At 33.8% G+C, this 20,967-nt stretch overlaps 1 protein-coding gene across 2 annotated transcripts in view; it reads right to left on the reverse strand.

Annotated features, from left to right (window-relative positions):
- The window catches only part of rk (rickets), a 162,118-nt gene that overhangs the window by 11,577 nt on the left and 129,574 nt on the right, over nt 1-20,967 (reverse strand). The window contains exons 4-6 of one of the 2 annotated variants that reach the window (XM_069052110.1): nt 20,536-20,607; nt 5,201-5,344; nt 4,550-4,621 (exon numbers count right to left, since the gene is read on the reverse strand). In XM_069052110.1, coding sequence (XP_068908211.1) covers nt 4,550-4,621; nt 5,201-5,344; nt 20,536-20,607 — 288 coding nt within the window. The remainder of the gene's footprint in view (nt 1-4,549; nt 4,622-5,200; nt 5,345-20,535; nt 20,608-20,967) is intronic. The other variant, XM_069052111.1, reaches the window with a different exon arrangement.

Genomic DNA, 20,967 nt, shown 5'->3' on the forward strand with positions numbered 1-20,967 from the left:
AAATTTGTAAACGATACAAAATCTATTCTAGTTGCTCAAAATTTCCTCAATACTGTTGCAGACACTGTCGATACCTTCTAGAAATACCCACCTTTGCATTCAGTAAAAAATTTCGGATTTTTTCCTGACATACTCCCACTATCCATTTTCTTAAATCTTTTTGGGTACCTGGTGGGGTCAAATAAACATTGTCTCGAAAGTTTCGAATGAAGATAAAGAAATCCAATGGATTCAAATCTGGGGATGTAGGGGGCCATCGAATAGCTCCATGAGCAGCCATTCATTCATCGTTCACCAAAATGATTTAAATGATTTAAAAATACAAAATTCATGCGTGCATTACGTGGTATGGCGCCCTCCTGATGAAACACGACTTTATTCAACACTGCTAATGGTATCTCATCCAGAAAGTTGCTTATTTCGTTTGATAATAAATAATATGATATTTTTTTGATCGAGACTTCTATCAATAAAAAAGGGACCCGCTAGTCCATTCTATCTCCAAAAATGCCACACCACACGTTAACACTAAATCGTCCTTGGAAATTTTCTTCCACATATTATTATTAGGTATTATCAAACTGTTTTGACAAATGAATATTCAGAGCTTACTTAGTCATTTCGAGCATTTAGAACAAACTTCTCTCTTGATTATTTTGGTCACTTAATTTTTAAATTTTGTACATTTACTCGTTAATTTCTCGACTTTTGTCTAATGAATGGGTATGGTTCTTTGCATTTTTATATTCAGAAGACAAATCTCTATAATACTGAACAGAAAAAAATGTACAATGCTATTTGAAAAAAAGAAGCTGATGTTCATCTGTCAAAAACTGGACGCAATAATTTTTTTTTATTAAGTTGGTATTGAAGTGTTTTCCAAATTATTTCATTTGACGTGTCATTTATTCAAATCGGATAAAAAATAAGCAAGATACAGCATCAAAGGTTTTTCGTCAGTCACCCTGTATATGAAAAAAATGCTGTTGCAAATGACAAGTGTGTCTTTGCAACCTGTACCGAGTTTAGTTGTTTTTTTATTTAAAAAAACATAAAACATATTTAGTTGTGTAGTTTCGTAAATTTTGACATAAACGTCATTCGCTTGGTTAAATAAAATTGTGAAAAAAGGAAGAGTTTTTGGGAAAATGTTTATTGTCTGCTTTATTACATTTGTCATAAATCAAGGTCATGTCTGTTTTCTCATCGTTCGAATATATTTTATTTGTCGTATTTTAATTTTTTGTAAATGTCAATTGCGACAAATAAAATTATTGGAAGCAAAGCCATGATGGATTCATAATTTCATTTTAAAACAATACGATATTTAAAATACGTTAACTTATTGTCACTCGAGAAATACCCTGTATATTAAATAACAAAAAATATAAATTTCGTCATTTTACATAAGAGGGTCCATTTACAATAAAGTACTATTACAGGTTAACGGATTCAAATGTGATAGAGAAAAACGAATTGTAAGAGAAGAACATTTTTCTTAATCTATTAGGATGCTTTTGTAGCTTTACTCACAGGAAGACATTCCCACAAGAAACTGCAGGTATGGACGGGGTCCTTGATGAAGTCTAGGTAACATGCAAAATCTTGGCTGTTAATGACTGTCTAATATTTTTCTAATTTTGGGAATAGGTATTAATCCGAAAGTGCTCTGTGGAGGATGGTCAAACAATTTAAAACGGTTTATTTATGTTTTTTAACACAAAAGATTTGTGAGCAAGCGGGTGCAAACACAACTCATCTAGGGAAACGCTATGCTGTCATTTATTCACAACGTTTTATGAACCTTAGTTGGCACCAAAAAATAGTAGGTATCTATGTTTCTACACAGCTGGATCTACTTCGAAGTAACTTTTTGAAATTATTACGTCTTTATCCAAAACATATACTTCTGAAAACTAAACTTCTTTGGGCGGGAGAACCAGTGTCCACATTTTCTAATTATTATTTTGTTTCTGGGTTGTAATGACTCTACGTTTCGTTCATAATTATTATCCGATTCATTAAGGTAGAATAATCCTCTTCAAAGGAACTGTAGAGGGACTTGTGTCCTTCTCAGCAGTTCTTGCTCATTTGAGAATTCAATTAGCAGATACATTTTTCGTACTCAAATCGTGTGAAAAACACGTTATTACGAAATGTTTAGTGCCAATTCTCCAAAATCGTGGCAAGCACAGCATCATTATTTTATAGAGTGTACACAGAAAGAGATCTTCCAACATGGTGTTCCTCCCTGACCTCCTTTATTCCTTCTCAAATCCTTCTTTTTATAGTGGCGTAGGAAGAACATTGACTCTCCAGAAGGTAAGTTCTCTACAGAGGTATTTAAGTACATAAATTTGCTACACAGATAATACTTTTTTTCCCTACCGGTTAGAAATGTAGGCTGTGGATACCTCATTTGAGGTGAGAAAATTCAACTTTCTCGCTAAGGTAAGAAAGTTAATCATGAAATGTTTATGGTAAAACTGAAATACAAATGTCAAAAGTGTCAAAAGTGAAATAAGTTATTGATAAATGAAAGCCAATTCAATAAAGCAAGTTGGTAGATCAATCATATAATCTGGAAAATAAACAGATAAGCTAGGTATAATCTATTCATTTTGATTGTGACCACTCCGTAGTAACTTTTCAGTTGCTAGGTTATTGATAGGGAATTTTAGATAACACTAAATCCAGTCGCAGTTGGCAACTCTCGGAGGCGCCATTTTGACAGAAACGTCACGCTCACAGAAGACAGAACGGAGAACGACTTGCGCAAACGTTTTTCAACGTACACTGTGCGCATATCTATAAAATTGAGTTTTGGTACAAAATTTTACAATTCAAAAAGAAAATGCCAAGTCGTCTTCTCAAAGTTGGGACCAAACGGTTAATATTGACTTGTTTCGAGACATTTATTGAAGCCAACGGGAAAACAACTCACAAAAATGAATATCACCAATAAAGTTGACTCTATTTGTGCTTTTTTGTTGTACATTTTGGTTAGTAAGTGTTGTAGTTTGATATCTTCTGCCTTTTCATCCCCTGTAAATCATTTTTTTGAACTTTCTGTCTGATTAGTTTTTATCTGAAAATATTTGTATTAATCAATGCTAATTGAAAGTTCTGATTACCTTTATACCAGGCATTTTTCGCGTTTGTTTTACTGCCAAATTACCATTTCCTTCGTTCTTCATTAATATCGAGAATTGCATGAGGTGATTTCGAAGTTTTTACGTTAAATAATCTGTACCTGGATATAACTCCACTTTTCAACAGACGTGATCATAGAACCAGACAGACGTTTTTAGTTTCTTCTACTTCAAATATTGATTTCCGTTATTAATATTGATAAATACATAAAAATCATTGCTTTACTACCATGGTCAAGTTTTGACAATTCTGACATTTTCCATCATGTTCACACCACACAAATATTTAGTGTAAAACGTATGCAGCACACAGCTAAACAGCGCCTACTATGTTTTTCGTTGTGGTCACAATCAAAGTGAATAGATAATACATAGGTAGATTACTTTATCCTGTTTATATCAAATTTTCGAACAAACGTCAAATCTTCAGATGCGATGACAAGTTAATTAAACAAATAACCTAGCCTACTATTCAATTCTCAAAATTTTCGTTTTAATCAGGAATATAACCTTCTTTTTTTGACTTTTTCCAACGAAGTTGTGTCGGTAGGGACAAAAATAGTATTCAAACCTTGTTAAGAAAGTGCCCTTGCAGACCTTAGGCACTTACAAACCTCGCCTACGGCTCGGTTTATAATTTTTGCCTGCTGTCTGCAAGAAAGCACTTTCTTACATTGGTTTGAAATATACTATTCCCATTAAGTAACTTTATTTCCGACCTATTCTCAATTTTACTCAAATTAAAAACATATTTGTTATGTTTTCTTCAAAAATTCATGGTAAGCAAGAGGAACTTATTACTAACAAACTTGTTTTTCTTTTTCAAACGTCGTATTCGTTTCCATCGTTATCGCATTTTCTTTTTACCCATGAGAAATATTCTAGGCTAGCTAAATATCGAAACATCTCCTACTTGATAGTAATCGAATTAATAACTGACAGTGAGATAATTTCAAGCACATCATTTTCAATTTCCAAATCTGTTGGTTTGCCCTATTTTTTGAAGAATCGTTTAACAGCAATTAGCTTCCTAAATGAATATTTCGCTTTTTATTAAAATCGAATTCGTAGAACGGAGAGCAGGAATGGGAAGCGAACCGATCGCGTTTGCGACAATATTTCATTGTTATAATTGCGAATTGCTGTGGCAATTTGTCGATTTAAAAATCATTTAAAAACTCACTAACTTTTATCGTAATGAACCACTTTACCGCACAATAAAAAGTGAAGCGAGTAAAACTGTGAAAGTCGTAATATTTAAAAGCTTTCTCCATCCAATTCTCTTTTACGGTGTGCACACCCTTAATCGTCGACTTCGGTTCGGAATCGAACGGTGGGGGCAATGAAACCGCAAACAAACAACAAATTGCTAGAAAATTTGTGAAAAAAACACTCACAGCACGATCAGCTTGTCCAACGGTGGGAAAGCGGCAGGAGGGAGGGTGCCGATCAGATTATTTCCAATATTCCTGCAAAACAAAATATCTAAAATGTGTTATCGGATTTTTTGGTACGAAATTTCGGTTTCCGGGCTAAATTCCGAGTGCCAATTATCTCCAATTGTGTCCCGATAATCGGTTTCATGGTAATTGCTGCCATTTATTTACAATACAAAACAGTTAATGACGTGTTAATGAGAGTGTTTATTAGTTTTATTAGCGCATAAATAAGTGTAAAATGTCGTAAAGTATATGGTAAATAGAGTTACAGGTGAGTAGGTATTAGTGTACCAGCGGTCGTCAATCTTGCTCTTTATGCTCCAACAACCACCTCGCCACTGTTTATTGCACCGATTAAGTCCAGTGCCGGTCAAACTTTTTACCTCCGATGGGTCTAATTAATCGAGCGGTAATTTCAACGACAGCACTCAAACGCCAGACGGTCAACATCTAATTAAACGCGGGATTTATTTTAATTGAATAAACTAGTTCTGTTTGCGCAGGTGGTGGTTGGAGCGGTCGGTTTGGTGTCGCCTGCTCTAATCGACAATGAACACACAGACAGACGGACAGACAGACAGAGGTATATGTGTTGGTCCTGGTACTCACAGGACCTCAAGGTGCGGGAGACCGGACAGAGCCTCCGAAGGAACACCGCGCAGACGGTTGCCGTCCAGACGCAAGCTGCGCAGTGAAGGAACCTGCTGGAAAGTGGTTCCATCCAGTTTCCATATTTCGTTATTGCCCAGATGCCTAACCCAACAATACTCACACTACATAACGTATTTTTACAGGAAATCAACAACTATTCCGACAATTTATCATTCAATCATTTTCGCACAGACATGGGCACTTTTTCGTCAACGAGATAAGTAATGTGAAATCCTAAGGACGAAATGAATGATGATAAATTGAATGTACGAGTATTAAAAATGCTTCAGGTGTGTATCTACAGAGTGTATAAATAAAATGGAGATTCCAAATAAAAATACCAAGCTCCAGATTGATCTGAGACCTGTGCATTTTTAATAGCCGTGGTCTATACACAGTGACCGTCCAGAAAAAATAATGAAGAAATGATTCCGTCGATGTTTTAAATATCACCCTGCATGTCAAATGATATAATGACGATGTTTTGCATAGTTCCACATTATTTGCATATAAACTGTTTTGAAATTATTGCATGTGCAATCCAAGAATATGTTATGAAGGTATTGTATGCTAATAATTACAAATGAAAGATATAATTTCGGAACAGCCTATATTCCAAGAATTAATTTGCTTAAGTTAATCATGATGTATGTCATCTGGGTTCTCAATCCACTATCGAAACTGGTTACATCTGAAATGGCAAAAATTGATAATCTAGTTGAACACTTTCGGTTTAATAATAATTTAATAACATCAATTAAGTAATTTTACTTATAAATTAAATTAATTTTTGTCATGAGAGTTAAGAGTCTCCAAAATGTTTTAACTTAAATACAAGTTACAAGTTTTTCTGATACCTAATTGAAAATTCTTATTAAAATTGTTCTCTTCTAGCAACTTCATAATTACCCCTTGTGGTGATATTTTTCTTCTCATTATCTTGCTTTTTCACAGCTCCCTGCTTTGCTATAAATAGTGTGGACTTATAATTGGTAATTTTTGTGATTTATCCTTATTGTTAAAGCTCGTTCTAATTAACATTGATTTTTTTATAAAACTTACTTGACACGTACATAGTCACTTCTGAAAATACTTTAAACATTTTTCTTGGTTCAGATCAAATCTTTTAATTGTTTGAATTTAGATAAGTATGTTTTTCCTTCCACTACATAATAATAAGTAAGTATATTTTTTAACAAATTTGTAAGAAGATTTTTTTACAATGACCATATAAAAAGCGATTTTGATTTTTTTTTTGACTTGTGAATGTTTTTCTTAAGTATTAATTTTTTCTAATTAATGGTGTAAACATTTTTAGCGGCTTTTTTGATTTCTTGGTTTCAAGAGAGCACTTATCCCCGTTATATAATTTCCTAATTTCCTAATATTTAAAATGAAAGCTTCACTCACAGAGAATTTGCCATTAATTTTTTAAATTAAATTTCATCAACAATGATGAAACGAAGAATATTGTTTATTTTTAAAAGTATGTACACAATTTTTCTAGATTTTGAAGAACTGGTATTTCTCATTAAGGCAACTTAATTATGATCCCTTGATGAAACATTGTTTAAAATGAATATTTACTTCTGTAAATTATGATGTTTAAAATATTCGTTGTTTCAAATGCTAATTAGTCTTTCAATTAAATTGAAATTTTAATAATTATTATCATTAATGACACATTTTTTTAAATTGATTTTCAGAATTATAGGTTTCCTCTTTAAGAAATTTAACAGTTTTCGTTTGAATATTTCACTCATACATTGTTGTGTAACAATGCAACAGGTACTGAATTATTAAATGGAAATTCAAAGAATCATTCTGGAAATTCCACGTTGCCATGACATTGTTACAACAGAAACTTCAAAGTAAAAAAAAACCAAGTTTCTTAGACGTCACGAATCGATTTGGAGATATCCCAGAACGAGAAATTGACGAAAATGTCATCGGAAATGCACCCAAAAACACGGAAAAGAGCAAGAACAGTGTCTGGAGACAGCTTATGTGATTTTGCGCCGAAAAAAAATACACATTTAATCGAGAGACTTCATTCAGTATCCGAATTTGCATTTATTTTGAAAAATTGGGCTTTTAATATGAGGAAACACAATGGTGAGGAACAGTAATAAGATGCAAGAAATGGCAAAAGAAAGACTTTACAAAGCATGGAAGACAAACGTAAAGCATCTGCAACTTTTTTGTCCTATAATGAACTAAAAGAACTTGTCAAATCTTGTGATGAGCAAACGCCAGAAGGTCTACAAAAAAAAAACCACTTTTTTTATACACTGACCGGCACAAAAAACGACTCATTATGATTTTTTTAATAAATGATCTTGAAATAAAATATTTGTGCTATATTAATAACATAATAACATAATTACATAAACATTTTTGTTTTATAATACAAAAATTTCCGATAATATTGCGGAATCTGGAAAAGTGCCCCGAATGCTTGCAGCGTTTCCACGTTGAATGGCAAGGGAAATCCTCTCGAAAAGGAATTTCTTTGATTTTGAATCGCCTGATTCCGCGATAAGTCGGTTTCGGATTACATTAATGAAATCGATGGCTTCTTTGCACCAAGGGCCTAAGGTTTCAAATGCTAAACCTTTAAACACGTAGTTTGACGAAATGATTGAACTATATTTGCTATGTTTGCGTTTGCAAGCCATTTCAGCGGCAAAACCTGAGACTTCAGATGATTTCAATACGTAACTGTCTGCAAGTGTATCTACAACAGTAACGTCCCAAACCAAAGGTTGACCTTTAATCCACGGTACTAAAGTCGTCCCATCTGGGCGTTTTCCGTCATCCCGAGACAGTCCGTTTGGTTCTAAAATTGAATTCACATGAATTGAAGTTAAAGACCGATTGATAATGGAATTAATTTCAGTGTGTCTTGAAAATCTACCACTGCTTTTGAAACAACTTAGACCGTGGGTGCCAATTTCGTCAACTTTCGCGTTGCATTTGCAAATATGAGGTGTACAAAGATTACAACCCAATCTTAAACCAATACAAACTTGGAAGGAAGTGTTATCTAAATGAGTACCAATATTAGGACAAGGTATTGCATGTAACCAAGATCCTGATTCTCTGCATTGCAAAGCCTTAAAACGAGCCAAGTCTCTAGGTGAATTAAAGATTAAGTCATTGGCAATTATTCCTTTGACATTAATATTATCCCAATTCTTCTGAAATTGTGGGATTGTTGGTATTTCGTTCTCATTTGCTACACCCCAGACTGCTAAAGCTTCATCATAATGGTGAATATTAAGCTCATTATCCTTTGAGTTTAGTAATAAAGAAACAAGCTTTTTAACCCCATTAATTGAAGATAGGAAAGCAGGGAGGCAAATATCGGAAATGCGACTAATTCCCAGACCACCAAATCTAATCGGTAAAGTGCACTGACGCCATTGTAAATCAGTTAAACGTAAATTAAGTATTCTCTCTAAACAAAACTTTAAAGAAGAATCAATTGAATTAACATAATTAGAAAATTTCCAAAATGGAGTTGTTCTTAATAAAAAATTAAATTTTGGTATAAAAAGACAGTTTTTGATTAAAGTATAAGCCACGTGTCTGTTAAGGAGTTCAGCGTTGTTTAAAAGATTTTCAACTGTAATTATAGTTTTTTCGACGGTGTTTTTGAAACCTTGGTCAAAGATTGGAGAACCTAAAAGAGATAAACTTTCTCGGTCACAGATTTTAATGCCTGGTGCTAAATTTTGAAATTCCTTTATGACTTTTAAATCTGTGTCTCCAGAACAGCAAAAGATCTCGCATATGTTAAAGTTTAATTCAAGGCCAATTTCCTGAGATAAATTTCTAACTTTCTTAAAGTCGGATAAAACTACTTCTGGGTAATCAGCTAAGGTTCCATCATCTAAATACCATATATTCATTTGAGAATCCAAAGATAAAATAATTGGTTGAATGGCAAGACTAAAAATCATGGGACCGCAGGGATCTCCTTGCTGGGCTCCAACAGAAGCAGAAATTAAATGATTACCGAAAAATAAAGTTGAAGGATTTCTATAGTATTGAAATTATATTTGTGCTTATTGTTCTTTATTATAGTTAAATTGGGATATTTTCAATGGTCGGGAGTGCTATGGTTGTGTTCCACTCCGGCTAATTAATACGTTTTGGAAATGCATTCGAAAAAATTTCCGGAAATAATCAATGCACTTGGGATATTGAACTTGAACATTTTTTAATTCAAAATTTGTTACTCTTCTCCAAGGTTGTTATTTATTTGGTTTATTTAATTATACAGGGTTATTCACGAGAAGGGAATTTCTGAATTTCTTTTTGCCGCAAACCATTATACACCTTGCAACAATATCTTAATTTCAAATTTTCAAAAGAATTATAACTTAATCCACGATGGCTCTTAGTCCTGTCTCTTTGACGTTAAAGCAAAAAATCTTTGTCAATTCGAAAAATTTGTTTTTACAATAACGACGAAAAGACTGACATGCTCCTCATTTATGGAGAGTGTGGAAAGAATTCTGTCGCCGTTGCGGATGTTTACAAGCCGATGGTAGACACTTCGAACACCTTTGACATTAACTTAATTTGTTAATTTATTTGTTGAATTTTGATTAAATACAGGTTATCTGCCAATCTGACATTTCTGACAAATCTATCCAACTTACTTTGATTTTTAATTTAAAAGAAATAACACATTTGATTTAGTAGTTACTGCCATTGATATTGCGGTAAAATAAAAATTACCCCTCTCGTGAATAACCCTGTATGTATATTATGTAATTTAATTACTCCACAATGATTCTCCAATACGATTTGTTTAAATGTCTTAAAATACCATGTTTTTCAAACTCAAATTCTAAAGATTCATTTTCTTCCGAAGAACTTTATTAATCCATATGTCCCAGAAATGGAGTATCTCTGGATACCAAAATTTTTTTTGGAAATTTTAAAATGATTTATCACTACAGGGTATTTCACGAGTGATAATGAGCCCGACGGAATTGAAAATGCAACCCACAATACATTTCCAAAGTTAACGTGGATATGTGTTTTTTTATTTAAAAAACATAAAACATAGTTAGCTGTCCAGTTTCGTACATTTTGTTATAAACGTCATTTGCTTGGTTAAACGAAATTATGAAAAACGAAGAGTTTTTGGGAAAATGTTTATTGTCTGCATAAACGCGCAACAGCAGAAGCATTTTTATTGCATTCGCCATAAATCAGGATCATGTCTGTTTTCTCATCGTTCGAATACATTTTAATCGTCGTATTTTAACTTTTTCGTAAATGTCATTTGTGACAAATAAAATTATCGGAAGCGAAGCCATCATGGATTCATAATTTCATTTTAAAACAATACGATACCTATTTATAAGAGCCACGTTAACTTTGGAAATGTATTGTGGGTTGCATTTTCAATTCCGCCGGGCTCATTATCACTCGTGAAATACCCCATATATGATCAAATCTCATTTTAAAATAACAGATCTGATTACTTTTGCTGTTTTCCACAAATGAGGAGAACGGAGCAAATGTAGTGAGTAATTATTTAACGATAAAATTTTAAAATCATTCTACCTCAGTTTTCGTTTCTTATTGACAGTAAAAAAATCAAAATTTTTAGTCAATACGACAAAAAGTGACGCACATAAAATTTTATGGACACTTTCTGTTTCGTCCATAACTTTCTACTTTGCATTTTATAACCAACATATACTGCCATTTTCACACTTTTGCCACAAAATTATTTTTTGAAGTTATGTATTAATTCAGCTGATTTTCCTTTGAAATGATCATAATAATATTAATGAAAATTTTAATTTACAGCAACAGGATCTAACACCTTCATTACGAAGAATAACTGCTAAAATTGACTCACATTAATTTTTTTTCATGTAAAATTACTTAACAAGTCATTTTGATCGAGAACTCCCGAAAAGAAATTGGGTTATGTATTAAGTTTTTGCTTTTTCAGCTCACAGATGGAACCGCGTTCCACAACCGGACTGAAAGTGTTCGACTAGTCTTTCGATGCATAGAAAATGAGCGTTGTTTTATGTTTGTTAATGCATATGGACTATTTGTTGTCCGATAATTGAGATTAACTAGTTATGAGTAACTCATTTAATTTGCATCGTCCCGATAACACGACCATAATTTGTAACAGTCTGTCCGATTGGTCGATAGCGGAACGAGAGAGACCGACGGAAAAACATGGAAAAATCGAGAGAAAGTTGTCTCGGTCCATGTGTGGGTGCAGACACATGAGCTGTCAGATCGGACTGGTTGTAAGATTGCCCTTAAGTCGACGCATGAACCCGTGAATACCCTCATTTGTTATGTATTTCCTGTGGTCAGAAGTTGGCCGGTGAAAAAACTTTCAATGTCAGACAAGAAGCAGATATTGATTCGGACATACTACAATACCCGATATCAATGGACGGAAACTTATTAGGAAAGTTTCCCGCTGAATTTTCCCTTTCCCTATCGCTCCGGCGAAATCGAACGCCTCCGTCAACGTGACTTAATCATCAAAAACAAATTCGGCACGCATCGATGCCCTTCTTCGTTTGGACGGTTCTTTTTATTTAGTTGTGGGGCCGGAGGCGTCGCTGTGAAATAATGCCGCTATCAAAATGCAGGGTACAACCGATAACATCCTACAAGCAAGCCAGCGACGATAAATTTAATTGTTATGAGCCATACGTGCAGTCCCACATTACAAGCATGATTTAATTAAAAGCCATATTTTTGTTTTGCACAACAAATTCTCAACGTCTTCATAAAAGTGCCCCCCGTCGATGCCAATATTTAACAAAGGCCGATAAGTACCGTTATTAATGGGGCTACAGAAATTATCGTCTGCGCAATGTCATGTCCGCTGTATTTTTATAATGTCGATATATCAACGCCGTTATCGAAAACAAACGACGCCGCAGTGTTTAACAATTACGCTACATTCCTCCAGCCCTTGTTGTTTTCAAAACAATGGAAACACCAGAAGGTCCCAGGAGATGTCGGTTTCGCTCATTAAGAAGCTCTGCACTTTGTGGGTTGATGTTTACTTTATTAAGCAAATTGGTGTAAATGTAATCCGGTGATTATTAAATTAGCGGATATTAGTTATCTCTAAAGAATATGATAATGAACCGCTACCATTATATTATCGTTGTTTATGTTACGGCGGGTTTCACTACTGGAAGATCGTCATTTTCGTTTTTTTGCGAACAGCTAATTAAAGTCAATTCTAAAGCGGTAAGTTTACATTCTTGCAATTTAATAATTTTAATCTGACTTGATCTGTTGGTGTTCAGGCAAGTATGTACCTCCCAGAAATAGCAATACTGAGATAAAAAAGTGAAAGAAAAAATAGACACAAAGAGAAAGTGGTGATATTTAAAATAGAAAGAAAAAAGATAAAAAACTGTTGATGATGGAAAGTACAAATAAATTCTCAAGTTAAAACATGTAGTTTTAATTAACTACAACAAGGAAAACGTGATAAATGAGAAGACAAACCATGTCAATGTTTTTGGAAAATTTTAAGTGGTTAATACAAACTAGATAATGCAAAATGGGCTTCAAACACATAGAAGCATTTGGAAGGTGTAGGTAAATCAAATACATAGTACTATTCAAAGTGGTACAAATGGTTCAATAGCGGAAATTTGACTCTCTGGAAGTATAAAATCATCTACTACAGATTATGAAGTTCAGAGTCGTATGGTTAAGAAAAATCCAGTTAGAAGGACACGTGAAATATCTCAAGAGCTAAATGGTTCTAAAAACTAAATATATCAAGCACTGTACAGGGTGAGTCCAGTTTTACAGCTCGATCGAAAACACCCACTTCTAATCGATTTAAAATTCTCAAAAAATTCAAGAATGATTGTGTATCCCTGCAGAACGTTCTGCAAAAATTTCAAACTACATAAATTTAGGAAAAATTTGGTGGAACTGAAATAATGAAAACATCACCGGTTTTTGAAATAAATGGATTTTGATATTAAAGTGCAAAATTTAGCTACGATTTATTATTAAATTGGGTGGTCATTTGCACAAAACAGGTTGACATGGGTTATTTATGGTACCCTTTATGGACTTAAGAATTACTAGAAAAGTTCTTAACAGATGTTTGGTGGCTGTTTACCAACAATGAGGGATTTATTTATGACACTGTAGTAAATCTTGGTCATTTTTCGTTGTTAATGTTAAAATTGGAATAATTCAAAAACTAATAATTTTCTTTTGATGCGAATTTCACAAATGTACACGAAAAAAAATGTTTTGTTCAAAATCGATTTTTTACATTTTATGGCTCTGAATGAAGTGATACATGAGAAAATTGATTGCACACATTTGCAGCCTTATATCAAGGCAATGTAAATGTAATTTTTTAATAGGGTGTAAGTTTGGAAACCTGAGAACTTAGAAGTTATTTGTATAAATTATATACAAATATTACCTAGTTTAAGAAATTTAGTCTGGAAATGAATTTCTTCGAACGCACAGTAAGTTCAGATGAGAAAAAAACAATCAATCTCCAGAATATGAACAAGGAAACAAAGCCGTTACAAAAGAGCAAGGTAAAGAAGGAAAACTTACGAAAAAGTTATGCTTCTCATCGGGTGGAATTTTGAGCAAGTATAGTATACAGGCTGTTCTCGAAGTTGACGCATTCTTTGTAACACGAGGTACTACACATTATTCTTAAGAATTTTAGCCTAAATCTTCTTAGTAAAATGTTTGTATTAACGGAGAGAATTGATTGTATATTTTTATTGTTTTCTAAAATTTTAAGTCCGGTCCTGTCCATTTCTCCGCTGTACTTGATTAATAACTAACCTGGCCCAGAATGGTGTCTTTCTGGAAATCGCTTTGCAATACTCTCTGGACGCTGCAGATGCATTCTGATAACGTGATAACATTGCCCATGCATTTGCAACATATCTGTGAGCTCATTATTTTCCTAATAATAAAGCCATTTCGACTAATTAGATGACAACTCTGACAGTAGTTTTGATTAACGTCCATGCTTATTTGATTTTTTTTTGTCAATTCCAATTTCTAACAAATCAGCGCAAATTTGAGCAGGACCGGTTTCAAAAATTTCAAAAAAATTAACTTATTGTATCTTCATTGCCGTACACATTTTACTAAGGTGATTTTGGCTAAAATTCTTTAGAACAACGCATACTATCACATGTTAAAAGGAACACCTCAACTTCGAAAACACACTGTATTTATCCCTAATAGAAATATTGAATAAAAAGTCCATTGTGAATATTTTACTTTTAAATCAAAGGATTGATAAGATCGTGAAATGGAACACCGTTATAACAAATAGTTTTAAGCTGTGGGAAAAGATAATAAAATGAAAAAAAAAAAAAAAACTAAAAGAAAGGAGGACAAAAAGGGGGAATATTTGATTAAACTTTTAAAAGTAAGTGAAATGAAGCAATTGGTATTTTTTTGAAATATTCAGAATACATATTACTAGATTTAAAAGAAAAAGAGGAAAGTGTTAAAGCTGTATACGGGGTGATCAAGAAGGACTGTTTGAGTTGGTAATACTGAATTTAATTTTTCAATGGTACAACTGGAGTAACTTCCGGTTGTTGACGGCTTGACACTGACACACACATCATTGACAAATAACGTTTGACATTTCAAATTAAATTAAACATGCTGCTGAATATGATCGAAAGCCTAAAAAAAGTGTTAATTTATGTTTAGAGCCAAATGGCGGCACTTCAGGTATTTTCTTTATTTAATTTTTAGATACAGTCGCGGACAAAAAAAAGTAGGACAATGTTTTTTCGCTAATGTAAATTTGCTTGCAGTTTCTATAGTTACTATGAAAATATTTATTTATTTATTATAGTAACCCCGGTATACTCAACTCAATTTTGGTTAAATTTCTAAATAAGACTTGTCCTACTTTTTTTTGTCCGCGACTGTAGTTGTTCTGCATTTCAAGTTTAATTTTTTTTCATCATTAATTTTTACCTACCTACCATTTTGACGCTATTAATGTTACGTCAGATACTGTCAAATAAACCAACAAAACATATCCGGTTACAGTGTTGCAAATAGCCGAATAAAAAAAAGTTCATAATTGCATTCGCAACCTAAATAGTTCTTCTTGATCACCACGTATATATAGATACTTATTTTTGAAATGTTATTGGAAACATCAAGAAACAATACGAACAATTCCACAAGTACAAAAAAATCTACGATTATGAAATACAAACAAGACTCGTAGAACAAAGTTAGAGAGGCTGGTTGGCACAACAATGGAAAAAAAGAGAAAAACAATCGCTTAGTTAATTTTTGAGACCTCTCAACTTGGTTGATTATTTAAAAAAATTTGTTTATCGTTAATGTTTAATAGAAAATTAATTAAAAAAAAAAGAAAAAGTGAGGATGAAACGTAATAAAGAATAATGACATGAGATAAAAAAAATTGTCAAAGTCGCCAATGTATCAAAGTGGGCATGCCTTTTCTAAAATTCAGTTTTGTTACTTGTTATGATATGAATAATTTCAGGAACATTCACTGACCAAGGTAGTCGACCATACTTATGACGACGTTTACCAAGATAAAACAAAACTGTTGAATTATTTTTGTTCCCAGTCTATTTTGACAAGAATGGCTGTTAAGAGTACCTACTATAACTAAAACAAAATTTATTGACCTGACCTATTGCGTTAAAAAAAAACGAGTGTGACGTCAAAGCTCAGAAATGGATGACGTCATGAACAGTGAAGCAACTTAAAATAAGTATTATGAGAAATAAAAATTGACCTGTTTCAGTTTTTTCGGCAAATTAATGTCATTACTTATGAAGTTACTGAATTTATTCCATAAGTAGTTTCCACACAGTATAAGGACAAGTTTTGACATTATTAAGGAAATATAGGTATAAATAAGTTCTGAAGTACATTTTTGTGCGTATTTATCTAATATTCTCGGACGAATGAGGCAAATAACGTCCATGCGTTAAGTTGAAAACTAAAAAGGGTCCAAAATGAAGATTAAATAATTGATTTAAGGCTTAGACTGTAACTTTTTTTTTGTAATTATTTTTTAAAAGATAATTTATATTCTAATAACTATGTATACATATTTTGATGTTACAAATAAAGAATCGTTACAGTAAAATACAACTATACCTTTTGATTATTTTTTTAAATATGTAGAAGTGAAAAATTTTTCATTCTTGTTTCAGGTACTAAGATGGTCCAGCACGTTCCTGTTTTTACATCATAAAAAAGTTTAGGTATACTGACTCTGTCGTTTTCATGCTTCTGCTGTCATAAATAAAAGACAAAAGATAAAAATACTTTCGTTTTCCTTTTTTCTCTTTTATAAAAAAATAATACCTTTACCTACGGTTACAAAATATGAAGCAAAATATGAGGGTGGTTTATCATTTATTCTTCCAGACATTCAGGAAAAGGAGAATAAAAAAATTATTAAGGAATGCTCATTTATTGATCGTTACAGAGGTGTATAATATTAAATTTATTTACAAAAAACACGACGTATCAAAGGAATAAGGAGAAAACAGCTACATTTTTATCGCTCACGGTGCTAGTTTTAAGAGGGAGCACCTTATTCACCAAATCTAGCCCCCAAAGTTTACCGTTTGCCAAAATTAAAAAAGCACTTAACTTACACATATTTTTTTTCTGGGAATGTCAAAATACGTCGCCAGCATTACACAAAAAATAGTGCTTTCGGTACTGTGTTGAAAAATAACATTATTTTTACAGTGTTTTCCTATTGGTTTTCCTCTTTTGTCAATTGTATTTCACTATTTCTCAAAACTATTTCATATTTACGTCACTTTGACACTTAATAGAGATAGGGAATTTGTTTTGAGAAATAGTGAAATACGATTGACAAAAGAGGAAAACCAAAAGAAAAACAGTGTATTGCTTAGTCTAACTTTACACGTTAAAAACAATAAACGACGAACCACCCTCGTATGTGGAAAAATAACAAATGATCAAAAATATTGAGATGCTCATGTTTCACTAAATTGAAAATTAAGAAATTATGTATAACTAGTTACGATGGTGAAGATAAAGTTTTGGCGGACATCTTAGAGAATCGACCTGATTCTTATTCTCAGGCCAACTCACTTTTAGAACTCTGGAACTTCGTTCAATTCCAGTAACATGCTAAAATGCAATTTTTCCTATTTTGAATATTTCACATCTAGTTTCACTGCTGTAATACGAAAACTAACTAAAGAAAATCGATAAAAGAGCACCGGCTTTAAACCTCAACGGGGTCAAATGACTGACAACTTTAAGTCTGTAGTTAGTCTAGAAATACAATAATTACTGCATCGAAGAACACTTCTGGCACAGAAAGAAAATACAATTTTCGTATAATTATTATTATCCACAGTGGTCTCCTTATGAATGTTGAATGTCCATTAATTAATTCTCGTGGAAACGGTTGCATTTAGAATTATTATCACGCTCCAAAATATTTGGATAAAGAAAGACACTTAACAATTTAAAGTTAGAACTCGAGACAGCTTTTATAAAATAAAAACGTCAAGAAGTTGGCCCCCTGGGAATAATTTTTTTTAAGTAGCTTTTAGTTCTGTTGTTTAAAATTTATGTTCAAACAGAATAAACTCGTGTTTTATGTGTTTGCTGATCTTGTCAAATACTGTTCCCGCATTAAAATAAATAAATAAAGTGCGGTTTAAACATTTACAAAATAAACAATACTGACGACGTGTGGATGTCGTAATAATGATTGGAGTGTACACAAACATTGCCACTGTCGGCATTTGATGTGTAATCTCGCAAAGTAACCAATAACGAGCACGTAATTAATGGCGGCCTTATCGGTTCGTCACGGTCATTCAAATTAATAGAAATTGTTCGATAACAGCCATAAAATGTAATAGGAGCCATCCTAGGCGCGCCATGTTTCGAACTTTCGAATATCAAATTTGCGTATTCGGCAAAGTTTTCTCCCAGTTTCCGTGCGAGTATGAGGTAAATCCGTTATAAATCAGGATGCGCGCCGAAAAAACGGCCACCAGGCCAGAGGAATGCGAAAGACAAACGAGACTAAAACTAACAAACACTTCCTACAGGAAGGAATATTTTATCCATTTTCGTTCCGCCAAAGGAAGGGTGTCCGTCTATCGATTCAGATTACATTATTTATTCTTATTGTGTAGCTGACTCGGCGAATCGATTACCGAATTTAACAACAAAGTCGTAACCTCCCGAAAGGACGTCTCAACGTTTTTACACCCTCCTTCGGATCGTTCAAAATTTATTGATTTTTTCGCCGCCCCGATTTTGTTTTACGCAACGACCGTGCCCTATTATTCCACCTATCTTTAGAGTGTTCGACCAGAAGGAGTAACTAGCCATAAAAAGAATTAATTGGAGTACTAACTTTTTACGGCGGAGGTCGTAAACGCTGTTACTTTTTCTTCGCCTTCAACAAGACCCAGATATACTGAAATGAATTAACCGGAGCTTCTTTAAATCATATCCATAATGGTATGATCCCACATTTAATTTGTTACCAGACTAACTTACTTTCGTTTTGACACGGATGATAAACTACACCCAATTTAGCTGAGAGCTTTTATACACTCCGCGCCGGAAGCACATGCTTGGTTTTCTCCAAAAAATATTTCAGGGGGGAAATGTGCCACTTTGAGTAACTAAAAAATTCTGTTGTGGTTGCGAAAGCACTCCCAAACGGGAGACCACCGGATTGCATATTCATATTGTGAGTGCCCAAAGACTAACGTTAATAAAAGACAAACGAATTAATGAATGGTAATAAAGGACTGTTATAGTGTGCAGTTATTGCGGATTAGCCCCAAATTCGGTCCCATACAGTTTGCTTTAAAATTAGCATTAATGGAGTTGTTTAAGTAAACGATCATCCCACCCGGAAGGGCGAGTGTGTTGGGGGTCATTACTGGCACGGACCCCCTCTCGGATAATACGTTTCAACTACAAATTTAATTAGGGTCCTTAAATTCACAGATTATCTTTAATGTTTATCGGTTCTGCTTCCTTTACTCCATCGTCCAACCATGATTCTTGCTTAAACAGCGGATACACAACTTTCCACGTTATAATTTCGGATTTATCGCCACCAGCTTAGTTGCTAATAAAAATCACATTCTGTAAGTTTTACCGACTCCCGGACATTTAATTTTCATTCATGATTAACCCTGCCACCGTTCAGACGGTATTAAAATAAATTTGAATTAGACGGAAAAAAGGAACGAACGCTTCTCATCAAATTTAGGGAAATTTGCTTTATTACTAAGAGAATAGTCTAGACTTTCTCCTGCGCACTCGGCAAATTTACTCTAGCTTATTTGTATTTTAACCCTAAACCCTTCGTGACTTGTGGATATTGAACTGTTATGGTCTTGTCTTCTTGCATTTATTAAAGAACAAAAAATTACAATGCAGAGAACACCCCAGTTCATGGTCTAAAATCTATAATTTGTGCAATGTGTATATGGCTCATGGTAGAACTTTAATTGTTCTGACTTAAAAGTTCTTAATTGAGAGTTAAGTGGGTTGTTTAAAAGCAATCGTGAAACGAAGAAGTTCCTGTTGTTGATGGGGTCCGTGAGAGGCGTCCTAGTTCTGCGGGATTAATTCTGCTCGTTGCCATTTTATAAACATGATATCCATTCGATTCGTTTCAGTTCCCGCAAAGACTCTTTATTTGTCCTATCCGCAGAATCGCAGTGTAAACAGAAAAAGGACAAATATCGAATCGTTCAAACATTCGGGGTGGGAGCGAGCCGGGTGAAAAAGAGATCTCCGGAAGTGCGACATTCGTCGACAAAAATTCGACAAGTCGGTATTTTTTTACGTTCCTCGGGGGTGTTTATGGGTATAGGTGACCTGTCGACTAGAGCTTAACCGCGTCATAAAATGTTTCCTCAGCTAAAAAGACACGCGATGATATTCCTGCCACTCGAACACTACTAACCGATATTCGTCCGGAGCTCCGGAAGCGGAGCTTTTACAAGCTGTACGTCGGCGCCACTCGTGTGGTCCTTTTTATACGTTCCGGCTGTTGTTCCAGCTCATCTCTATTCACCCTTTGTTTATCTTCTTTATACATTTTCGGAAAATTCAATATTTCGTGGCTGACAAAACAGCCCTCTTCTACGCGTACACCCCGGACTTACGAGCAATCTTACACCCAGTCCGGTGCAAATAATCAGACTCGTTCGATGTCAAAACGATATACTTACAAAGTCTGTAGTTTGACGAGGGGTCGGAGGGTCTCGACGGGGACCTCGGTGAGGGTGCAGCCTTGCAGAAGTCTGGAAAGGGGTGAAGACGAATTATTCAAGGAAGAACACATCCCTAACGTGCAACAGAAAGGGTGAAAAAGGGATACACACGGTTAAGAAAATGCGGTTATATCTAAACTTGTAAACTCGTTTCGGATAGTCTCAAGTGACCTTTTATCTCGGATTTTGCACTATTACTACAGAACTAAAGCCTTTTAAAGTTTTTTCCAAACTCACCGAGCTTAGATATCCTTAATTACATAATTTGACACCTGTCGATTTGTTATAATTAATTTTGTAATTTAAAACAAATAGAGGTAAAACTTGACTGTCAAAAGAGTAATTTTGTGAATTGCATCAAATTTGGGTTCTGTGAAGCAATTTTTAATT

Source organism: Tenebrio molitor, chromosome 6, assembly GCF_963966145.1.
Source record: "Tenebrio molitor chromosome 6, icTenMoli1.1, whole genome shotgun sequence".
NCBI classification, from domain to species: domain Eukaryota; kingdom Metazoa; phylum Arthropoda; class Insecta; order Coleoptera; family Tenebrionidae; genus Tenebrio; species Tenebrio molitor.